The following is an 11,607-nucleotide window of genomic DNA, read 5'->3' on the forward strand; positions in this document are numbered from 1 at the left end:
TTGGGAGACTCACCCACCATAGCCAGGTGCGCGATGCGGGTCGGGTCCGGATTAGTCGGGGCAAAACTTTGGATACCGGGCGGGCAACCAAAAAAAAAAAATTACGAGGTTTGTGTAATTTTACAAAATTCAGTGAATGCTAGTGCAATTGTCAAAAGTCTCAGGGAGGTTTCTTATATTGTCCCTAGAATTTAATGTACCAAAAAAAAACTTGAAATTCAAAAGAAAACCGGCGGGAACAGGACTCTCAACAATGAACAAACAAGACATGGACAGAGACAAGTATGAGTTGTATCTCCATCACCTTGCCAGGCTGTCAATCTCAAGATTCTAACGTGCAAATCCGGTGGCTGATGGTGCCATTCCAGTTGCCGATATCAAAATCTAAGGTCAAGATCCATCCTTTCCCCAAAAATTTCTCCAAATATTCACAAAAATCACTATTACTCATACTAATACTAGTAAATTAAGTAATAAATTATCCACCTAATGGTCCCTAACTCTTCACTGCTACCATACTAGAACGGGCGGCAGCAAAGACACCTGCCTTCTGCTGCTGCTGCTGTTGCAATTGCTATTGCAGATAGCAGTTTTCCTCTTCCTGAACGGGTCCAATTCCTTTGTGGACTTCACCGATCAGGCCTGCATTGTTCTGGGTCGGTGCTTGTTTATCATTGTTTCATCTTCGTTTTTACTTGTTCTGAACTTTTGGGGAGAAGTTGAAGTTTTTGATTGATTGTTTGGTTGGTAGATCTGTTGTAATGGTGATATAATGAGAACCCTTTTTGGGTTTTGATCTAATTGGTAACCTGCATTTTGGGTTGGATTTAAAAGCTTGGAAAAAGACCCAACTTTTACAGCATTTGGGATGGATGCTATCTTATGTGTTTAATCAGAATTGAAGGGTGGTTTCAGTATGGGAAAAAAATGGTTCTTGGAAAGTTTCAAGGAGAAAGCCAAAGCTAATTGGCTATTTGGTGTTTCTTGTTATCTGTTGCTAGTTAGTTTAGTAGATGTTGCTGAGATGGTGTCCAATATTGTGTTTCAATATGCCAAAAGCCATTTCTTCAAGATCAATATATGTATGTTAAGATCTACTTGACACTGTGCAGGATTTTTTTTACTAGATATTCGGTCAAGATCCCTAATCATTCTGTTATCTGCTAAATTCGGTTAGTATTGTTTTACAAAAAATGTGAAATTGCTTGCATTCCAAAATGACAGTATACCAAGCAAATGTGAGTTCCCTTGTGTTCTTTATGTCCTTTGCTCATGTCAAATTTTGGTATTGTGTGTTTTTACTTGTACCAAAGGGTCTAGCTCCATGCTGTAGTCCTAATGTTCTATTCAATTTGGCGTAACGAGTTGGGTTTGTGGCCGGACCATAACTGCTATTCTTACTTATTTTATGTTAAATTGATCTTGTGTACCATTTTAATCAAGTTCCTCTGCACTCGAGTGGTACATTTTTCCCTCCTATTACTTCGACTAAATTGGCTACTTGGGTCATTTGCCTAGGATTAATACGTTTGGAGTTCTTGGAATAAAGGATGGAGATGCAGATTGGAAGAGTAGGGAACATCATAAAATGGAATTGTTTCCTCCATAAAGTTGTGTTGTGTCCTTTGCTCTGCTTGCCTTTGTATAGTTTTGAGGCCTGATGGTAGTATGTTGCTCGTGTGAAACTCTTAAATCAAGTTGTGACAATTCAATTATTATCATTCATGATCGGTTCATGTTCGTGTTTCATTGCTTCAGCTTGGTTCTAAAAGCTATTCTAAATTTTTCATCATGTGTAAATTCTTTCACTAGGTTTTGATCCTATTTGTATCTGCCTAATCATTCTTTCATTTCCTTTGATATGTCACACCATTTATAGTTTGGTGCCAAGATGGTGGCTCAGGGTTTCACAGTTGATTTAAACAAACCTCTTGTCTTCCAGGTGAAAACTCCTAATTCTTTTTATCTTTCACTTACAATATCTTTGGTCTTAATGCTTTAGTCTGAATGATCTTATTTACAGAGTTGAAATGCCAAGCTATTATTCTTCTAGGAATTATGAATTATATTTACAGACTCTTAACTCATCCCTGGAACACCAGTGTCGGTGTAACAAGTGAAGGGTGCAGGTGTAATATCCGTGTCAAACATGGTCAAAATAAATTGATACTTGGCTTTTGGGTTGGCTGCTTGGTAGCTCTGAATTCGATCAGGTGTGAGATGAATGGGAAGAAGATCGGAACTTGCAGGAGAGGGAGATGAGAGGATATGGTGGTTTTGTTTCAGAGATTCACTGAAATCAAAGCGTATTAAAGAAAGAGAAAGGGTAAGCAACTAGTAGTAGATGTGAGAGAGATGAGAAGACTTCAATTTCAAAAGATAAAAGATAAGCAATTGAATATGTATCAGAAAGTTGAGAGTAACGTCATTGGCTCACATGACGATGATGTTGAATATATCACAAGTACTTTTATTGATTTTATACACTATACCAATTTCATTGTCTTCTCCACTACTTGATAGTCAAGCAAATAACACACTCCATGAGTAGCCTAATACCTTTAATCATATGTCTGTGGTCCACCCTTGCCTTTTCTCTGAAACTTTTCCTCCTTCACTGGTTATCATTCAGAAGCGATTCAATAAAGTACACTATTAACCGAAAAATATAACATATGTATAATATATAATATATATGTATGTATGTATGTATGTATGTATATGTTTGTGTATATCTTCTCAACTATATCCAGATAAACCTGACTCTTTGGCAGTCCCAGTATCCCAAATTCTAGAAAGTTTATGAATCTGATACCTAGAGGAGCACCCAGACGTGACACCCGTGCTAGAGTCCTTGTAATTAGTTCAGTGTCTTGCTGTCACTAGAAATGACAGATTCCTATGGTGAATAGAAGCAAAAGTTGAGTTAATGGCATCCCTTAATTTTGTCCTTCCCATGCAGTGAGTACTTAAATAAACTGTTGTTAGCAATATCATAGCCTGCAGTTGCATTGTATTTGTTATGCTCTAGATTTAGTGATGCGGCCATGTTTATCTTTCTATTCTCAGTTCAAAGAGGAAACTGGAAGGTATAGAAATGAAAACATCAACAGGTCTAAGTCCTGCATTTTTCTTCATCCCCCCCCCCCCCCAACCCACAAAACAAATAAATCCCCCCCAAGCCGTGAAAAGGACAAACAAAACTAGGAATAAAAAGTTTGTTGAACGGGGCAAGATGACATTTTGCCTTATAATAGACCAATTCTATTGTTTTACTAACATGCAGCAGAACATGTTTTCCTTTTTGACTTGTAACCTTTTCTAGCTGATGGATACTAGTGCTGCTGTTCTACATAAGAGATATATTTGTTTAAGTCAATTAAACCATACTTTAACTTTTTGAATTTGCTTTATGAAATTCTTTGAAATCTTACACAGGTAGGTCATCTTGGAGAATCTTATCAGGAATGGGTTCACCAGCCTATAGTTAGCAAGGAAGGTCCCCGATTTTTTGGAAGTGACTTTTGGGAGGTATACTCTCTGGTGAATTTGATAATATGATTATTCATTTAGATTGGCGCTTGAATAATTATTATATGTATTTTATCAAGTCATGCTTCACAGAGCTGATGTTGATTTCATTTTTACTTGAAATAGTTTTTAACCCGCACAGAATGGTGGGTAATCCCCCTTGTTTGGCTCCCAGTTGTATGTTGGTTTGTTTCAAAGTCAATTGTGATGGGTCATACACTTCCTCAAATAACTCTGATGGTGGTTACTGGAATCGGTGTATGGACTTTGCTAGAATACACTCTGCATCGTTTCCTTTTCCACATCAAGACGAAAAGTTATTGGTTAGTCATTGCTATGTGTGTAGGCATGTTAATTGTTTGTCGTCTTTCTTGTCGGTGTTATTTGTATTTGTGTTTTTTTTCTTCTCTATGTAATGAAATATGTAAAAACTTGTTGTAGGGGAAATACCATGCATTATCTTCTTCATGGTTGCCATCATAAGCACCCCATGGATGGTCTGCGCCTTGTCTTCCCTCCTGCTGCAACTGCTGTGCTGTGCTTCCCTGTATGTTTCCTTCTGCAGCGTTTCGTTTTTTATTCATACTGTATAAAGCCTGTATTTTCTTTCTTCACTCCCTTCCCGTTACTAATAACTCGTGCTATGCTTTACAATATTCATAGTAAGGCATTTTGGTAGTTACTGGGATCCTCGCATGTCTTTCAGACAAATGTTCCTGCCAGTAATTGACCAAGTCAGGTCATGTAATCATGCAAATTTCTTGACACATTTACGAAAAGTGCATAAAAGATACATGTGACTGAAAAGGATTCCAGGTCAGGGATATGAAATTTTCATAGGAATCTCAACAAACTGTGAGACTTGTTTTTGACTGTGACATACTGCTAGCAGCTGATTTCTGTACTATTCCTAAGTGAGTAGCCATTGCATCAAAGTTCTTCCCTTGCTAGCATTTAGGTTGAGGATGACATCGTGCTGGTGGCCACCAGATTCATGCCCCATGGGAGAGGGAGGGACAGGGCAAGATGTTATCTGCTCCATAATTCTAGAAATGCAATTTAGTAGCTACTGGGTTAGCAATGACATCTAAGAGGCACTGGACATGAATATTTGTTGTCTTCAAGGAGTAAGATGCATGGAGGGAGAAAAATTTGCTTGTGGCATTCCATTGAATATGTTGAAAATGTAGTTGCTTAGACTGGTACTGACCAGTACATAATGAACTTTCACCTACTGAAACTGTCTAAACAACAAGTTCGAGTCTGGTTTCAGTGTCTGATTTTCTGCCATTTTGGATGGTGGTTGTCTTAAACTGCTCCAATTTACTCTTTCAGCTCTCACTGGAGGTTTGTTGAGCTTTAGTTGATATTTTGTCTGTATGGAGTGAATATTTTGACTGAATTTATCCGAGATAACTGGTGAATACGGTACATCATGTTCTAATGAGTACAGATAACAGAAAAATGTTTGAAAAGAAATGCAAATCCATTTTATGCTTGCCTTCGGCTACACGTGTCTGATAAGCAGTCTTAAACTCGGGCCTTTCTTCCAAGTCTGCCCCTTTTAGTTAATTCTTAGGAGTATATGCACAGCACATTCTTCTTCTTCTGATACTAATCTTCTTGTATTGCAGTTCTACAACTTATTTAAACTCATTTCTACTCCTTCTACTGCTCCTGCTTTGTTTGGAGGTGGTTTACTGGGTTATGTGATGTATGATGTAACCCATTATTACTTGCACCATGGGCAGCCTACAAGTGAAGTGCCAAAAAACCTCAAGGTAAAGAGATACAAATCCATCAGAACAACTTGAGTCTCATTACATTTCTCATTTACATGTGTGTAAAAAACAATCTACATACTAAAAATTATGTACAAACTCGGATCGTAGAAACATGCTATCATTTTAGTAGAAACAATTTGCATAGACCTGCATTAGCCCCATATCTAGAATGATCTGTCATGAACAAATCAAATTTTCCGTTGCCCGTATGAACCTGGAAGAAGGTAGGAATTTCTCCACTGCATAAGTGGTTTGATCTGCATATCTTTCTGATCATCTCTCTTTTGCAGAAGTATCATTTGAATCATCACTTTCGTATCCAAAATAAAGGCTTTGGCATCACTTCCTCATTATGGGATAAGGTCTTTGGAACACTACCAACCTCAATGCCAGCTGAGAAGAGCAGATAGTTTGATGTGTAATAACTTAGTATTCGGCCGCGATCTTTGGAAGCACATTGCAGATTTTAAGGTCTATTTCGTTCTCCAAATATTCTTTCTTATGCTATTATTCTTTCTAAGAAAAGTAGCAGATTTTGGTTTAAGGGAGGCAATGTAGAAAGTTAAGCCAAGTCTTATTTAATTATTTAGTTCAGCGTCCAAAATTGGTGTGACGTCCGAGTCATATTTAGTCTCCTTGTGCGTGCCGTTGTTTTCTCTTTTATCTAATTGTTTCCGACTGCTTACTGAATTAGAGTCATAGTTATTAAATGCGGCCCGGTAAGGAACCCAGCAGTAGGATTGGATCACTGGTTGAACGGGTGAGTATTAATTTAATATTTATAATTAAAAAATAGCATTTTTAATATATATATAAATCATATAATAAAGTGCTTTTAGATACTAATTATTATACTTGGAAATACATATAATAAATATATAGATATTACTAAAAGATCTAATTTCATTTTATCCTACTTTTAAATAAATAAATAATAGTCAAGTATAAAACAAAAATTATATCGCTTGTTTTATAAAATATAGCATTATTTTTTATTTAAAAATAAAGTAATTTTCTAACTAATCAAATATTGTTAGTATAAAAGTTTAAGGGATTAATTGTATAAAAAAATTACTAATTTTATTTTAAAAAAATTTAGATATCAAATATAAACTAAGAAAGTGATAAAGTCTACACATGGTTAAATGAAGATCTAATGTACAAATCTGATAAAAAAGAATATATATATATTTTGTTTCAAAAATAAAGACCCACAATTAAGAAAAAAAATAGATCGGGTCAATTGAAAATTTGGGTAGATTCTTGGTTGAATCACTGGGTCAAATGGGTTTGTCAGGATTTGATTGGATTAATTTCTTGTTCAATCAAACTAGAGACCCGGTCCTGTCTAATGTCCGGATCACCGAGTCAATCGGTTCAACCGTCGAACTGGACCGAATTTAATAACTATGATTTGAGTTTGTGAGATTTATTTGTTGTTTTCTTGTGGGTTATTTTCCTACAATGGACGATCTCTATGTGGATTGATGGTTTAGAATTCAGAAGGTAGAATGGAGATTAGCCTTCTCTGATTTTTCAGGAAACATTCGGCTCAACCCAATAGAAAAGGAAATTTCCAATCAATCAATTCACCATTTCTCAAATTGTAATTCACATTTTGTTAAGTCAATTTGAGTTCGAGCTTTGACCAAGCCTCGCAACATTATACATGTCCATAGAATTCAAAAGGGACATTATTGTAAAGCAAAGTCCCGAGTCAACAGTTTTTGGTATCTTGAAAACTCACTTTGCAAATTCGAAAGAGACTGTTTGAGAGTGCTGATGGTTGTGGATATATGATATAGCACATGCAAATGAAGATGATTGAAAGGGGTCTGAAGCAAGGTTTTCAAAATCGGGATTCTACTTAGGATCGTTTTTGTGGTTGAAGGATCAGATGGATAGATCCTATAAAAAATGTGAAAAAACGCTCATACTAATAATTTTTAAATTTGCAATTCACATATAGAGCAATAAATAATGTAACTCATGTACAATTAATATAATAGTATAATCAATTAAGGCTAAAACAGAGCCCCGGGTAGTCCAAAATAAAAATTTTGGAACTACATGTAACATATTGTAATGCATGTGATCAAACTAAAAATCTTGTTCTTTCTTATTTTAAAATCCAAACGTAATTAATGGACAAGATAGGTGGAAAAGTTGACTTATCTGTATATAGATCATTTAAGTATTTATTGATAAGATAATTAAACACTATATATTTAGTTAATTATAACATTTATTAATGATTGCATCATTTGTTATATACAACAGCATAATTAAATATTGCGGACATAACGAAAAGTTTCAAATATATTTTCTTTGACTAAAATATTAGTATACAATAAACAAATAATTGAAGAAGATTATGATAACAGAAATTTGTGACAAAAAAATGTATTTTGGACTCAAAATTGTAGCCTACTACTTACTTACTTAGATATAACAAAAATATTTAATTTAGCTCTGAAGACTCTTCATCATACTAATTTACCACAATAAAAACTCCAAACAATACCCCTAAGTGATAACTTATATTATCTTCTTAATCTAGTGAAATACAAGGGTCAATTTTAAAGGTTCGCCAATTTTTGGGCAAGGAATTAGCATGAAACACTTACATGAGTTTAAAGCCCTTCAAATCTAGTTTCCAACGCAGCAACAACTGACATTCAATTCCAAGTTTTCCATGCAAAGTTACGGTGAAAATAGTGTTTCAGCATCCCATAAGCTACTTGGATGTAGTTATAGTGTTTCAGCTGCCCATAAGCTACTTTGACACAGATGGTCAAAGGTACAGATTTTCTACTCCTGGCACGAATTTGCATCAACATGGTGAAGCAAGCACTTCGCCAAATGAGTAAAGGAAATTTGGGTGTAAGACTTGGTAAGGTATATTAAGGTCAGACTCATAGGCCTTTCTACCCAAGAGCCAAGATTAGTGAAAAAGGCAGTGCTAACTGCTAACATTGTCAATTAATGAACGATGCAATTTTGCCCTCTTCAGCACTCTTTTTACTCCCACCAGCCACTATTTATGATTTGCCACTCTCAATGATTTCCTCCAATGGTGTTTCATGTCGGTTAAGTTCCCTCTTCCCCTAAAATAGAATAGAGTAGATTATAGAAATGTTATCGTTACGACAAAAAAAAAAAAAATACTCTTTTTACTCATCACCAAAGTGGGAACGGCCGCCTGCGAGACTCTCAAATATAACATGTGGCTTTGTCCAAGGGGAAAAAAATGTAAAAGAAATATGCAATTATATACTACTTGTTATCAAATTCAAGGGTATTTATACAAACTTTTTGATAGGACGTATAATTAGACGTACAAAAAAAACCATACATTTAGTGGAGAAGCTGATATAAATGTTCTTTAATATACAAAATTGCACTGTCTTTGTTAATTAATCATTCTATTGCACCATTTTCACACATTTTTCAATGTAATAAGTGAAATCATCATCAAAAGGTGCTACAAAACTACGAAATAACCTTCAAACGTTATGTGATTTCTTAAAGTCTAAAAGAAATTTGTTGCGAGTGGTTTTCAAAATCTACATCTAGGGAAAAAAAACCACTTTTTTGCACTTTGTTTTCTTTTTTTTTTTTCATTATTTTTGTTGGAAAGATCATTTGAATCACTCCCTATACAAGAAAATAGACATCTTGGAGCTTTACAAGTACTCTTAGATTCCCATCCCGGACTGCATTAGCCAGCAATTACCTCCCAAATTAGAGCTTATGAGTTATGACTACACTTAGAATAGACTTAGCCAAAAATCCAATATTTTCAATAACTTCTAACACATATGACTACATATTTAGAAAAGAACAAAAACTAACCAGCAGATGAACCCAATCCTTATCCGAAGCTCTTCTCTTTTACCAAAAGCCTCAATTTGAAGAAAGAAAGCAACAACAAAATTACAAGAGTTAATTACATTTACCTCCTTGAGGTTTAACCGAACTACTGATCAAACCCTGAAGTTTGACCAAATAACAGATAGCCCCTTGGGAGTAACTTCTGTTAAATCTTGTAAACGGAATTATTGATAAGACCAAAACCCTTATGTCCAAAATGTCATAGTTTTGACAAACCCTCATTAATCCCTTTTTAATTTCTTTTTTCTAATTTATCTTGATCTTCTTGGCTAATATTTTAGAGCAAGTGTGATAGCAGCAGCAGTATCTCCCTACTGCCTGACTTTTTAAGTGAAATTTGCATTTGGCCCACAGTGGCTGTAGACCAATCAAAAGAAGGCAAACCAGTAGCACTCCTTTTCTTTCCCCAATGAAATCAAGCGCAAAACCCACAATAGTTATAACAAAATAATCCTGCATAGAACATAAACAAGCCTACAACTAAGCAAGGTTAGGAGCCTAAAGACCCCAAACCTCTAAACCCATTTCAGCTCTCCAGATCCACGAATTTCTGAGATTTTCAGTCAAAAAATTTGTTGAGCAAATTAGGGCATTCTGGAACTCTGATTAACACCATTTTTAATGGTGAAAGACATCAGGGCATTTTGATAAATCTTTTCATTCAAAGGGTTTGGTTGTTATTTGGCTAAATTTCGAGGTTTATTCAGTAGTTTGACCAAACCTCAAGGGTGGTAAACGTAATAATCCAAATTATTGATACATCTGTATATATGCTTGCTTGCTTGCTTGTTATTTATTTGTTTCTTATTATTATTATGTATGAAAGAATCAAATTTGAATAAGCAAACAAATTTTCATACCAAAAGAAGAGCATGTGGAGGCAGAAAAGGGCACTCCTCTCTATCTATTACTACTTTTTTGCCATCCAAACAAAAAATTTTCAGAAAACTTTTCCCGCTAAATCTAAAAACCTAAATGACTACTGACTCTCTTCCTATCACATCAAACCCTCAAAATAAAATTTGGAATTATGGTGTTTGTGGAAAAAATTGAATGGTTGCAAAATCAAATTGAGTACAAATCAAACAGCGGTCCATTTTTTGGGTAAAAATCCTTGAATTTTGGGTCTATTTTTAGATACTTTCTCTATTTTTTTCCTGCTAAACCTAAAAACCTAAATGACCACTAACTCTCTTCTCATGACATCAAAATTATCAAAATAAAATTTGGAATGATGGTGTTTGTGGGAAAAACTGGATGGTTACAGTAAATCATCCTCTCTTTTTATTATACTTGAGTGATGGGATTATCATCTCTATGGTTACGTAAAAACCAAATTACCTATTCCACCTACAATTTATAGTTTATGTCGGTTCTATCTTCTCAAACGCATAACCAAACCAGAAAATTTAGGCCCGACTCATTTCAACCGCTCCCCAACTTGAGCGTGGAAAATTGGGATAATTTCAGAAAATTCCCCTGAGGTTTGTCATAATATCACTCAGCTCCCCTTAATTTTTTAAAATTTCACTTACCTCCGTTGTTAACTTGACTAGACTTAATATTTCTATCAAAGATCACAAATTGACAACATTACCCTTGCTCTTAATAGCTATTTAACCAAAAATACAAAACAAAATAAAATTTTAAAAGCAAAAAATGTAAATTAAAAAAACAAATTATTAGCTAATAATGATCCATATCTCTTTACATTGGAGTCATGGTGAAATAGTAAATGACATGAATAAATTAAATCTAATCAAGATCAACCACTTAGGAGGATTTTAGAGAGTAATTAACACCTTAAAAAATTTCATGCACAGTTACAATTAAAGAAGTCAAGATATTTTTTGGCAAAATATGTTTTAATTCATGGCGTAATTTAAGTTTTATTGAAAACTAAAATAGTCTCTTCATACGCCTAAATTTGTTAAGGTGTAAATTTTGCTTTTGTTCTAATAAAACCAAAATAAATACTTTACGTCAAGAAATTTACATCTTATAAAAATTTAACCTTATTTTATTTTTTTTATTATCGTTATAAATTTCTTAAATTGGATAATATAAGAGTAGTATTGAAACAAAAGTTTTATCTTTCTTATATTTCCTCCAAAGGGGTTAAAATGTTACAAGAAATGTCAATTTAAGGGAGGTAAGTAAGATTTTAAAAATTATAGGGGAGCTGAATGATATTATTAGAAATCTCGGGGCAGGTTTCTGAAATTATCCCTTGAAAATTTGACGCTATTATTAATTATCTTCAGTTTGAGTCGGTTTGATTCGTTTGTCCGGTTCTTCGCAAGAATTACAGAGTCGTCCTTTACTCCTCCACTTACCGGATAAACCGACTAAGCACCCGGAAAGGAATAAACCACAACAAATAAGCCACAAATATCAC

General features: G+C 34.6%; 1 protein-coding gene across 4 annotated transcripts; it reads left to right on the forward strand.

Moving 5' to 3' along the window:
• The first annotated feature begins 468 nt into the window (after positions 1-468).
• On the forward strand, positions 469-5,957 carry LOC113707658 (dihydroceramide fatty acyl 2-hydroxylase FAH1-like). 4 transcript variants are annotated; one of them, XM_027229940.2, is made up of 7 exons: positions 469-656; positions 1,880-1,942; positions 3,439-3,531; positions 3,658-3,854; positions 3,973-4,078; positions 5,166-5,312; positions 5,606-5,957. In XM_027229940.2, exons 2-7 carry the CDS (start codon positions 1,892-1,894, stop codon positions 5,723-5,725), a joined length of 714 nt encoding a protein of 237 aa, XP_027085741.2. In that variant the 5' UTR covers positions 469-656; positions 1,880-1,891; the 3' UTR covers positions 5,726-5,957. The 4 variants fall into 4 exon arrangements, with proteins under 4 accessions (XP_027085741.2, XP_071921271.1, XP_071921272.1 ...); XM_072065170.1 differs by lacking the exon at positions 469-656 and adding an exon at positions 2,103-2,326 and having other exon boundaries at positions 1,736-1,942; XM_027229939.2 differs by lacking the exon at positions 469-656 and adding an exon at positions 2,198-2,326 and having other exon boundaries at positions 1,905-1,942.
• The last annotated feature ends 5,650 nt before the right edge of the window (positions 5,958-11,607 follow it).

This window comes from Coffea arabica, chromosome 9c (assembly GCF_036785885.1).
Source record: "Coffea arabica cultivar ET-39 chromosome 9c, Coffea Arabica ET-39 HiFi, whole genome shotgun sequence".
In the NCBI taxonomy this organism is placed as follows: domain Eukaryota; kingdom Viridiplantae; phylum Streptophyta; class Magnoliopsida; order Gentianales; family Rubiaceae; genus Coffea; species Coffea arabica.

Excerpts from the sequence above, each read along its gene's own strand:
- LOC113707658 (XM_072065170.1), top strand. The coding sequence starts at position 2,225 with ATGGGAAGAAGATCGGAACTTGCAGGAGAGGGAGATGAGAGGATATGG. Across the intron at positions 4,079-5,165 it reads CTGCTGTGCTGTGCTTCCCT|TTCTACAACTTATTTAAACT; the intron begins GTATGTTTCCTT and ends CTTGTATTGCAG. Across the intron at positions 5,313-5,605 it reads AAGTGCCAAAAAACCTCAAG|AAGTATCATTTGAATCATCA; the intron begins GTAAAGAGATAC and ends TCTCTTTTGCAG.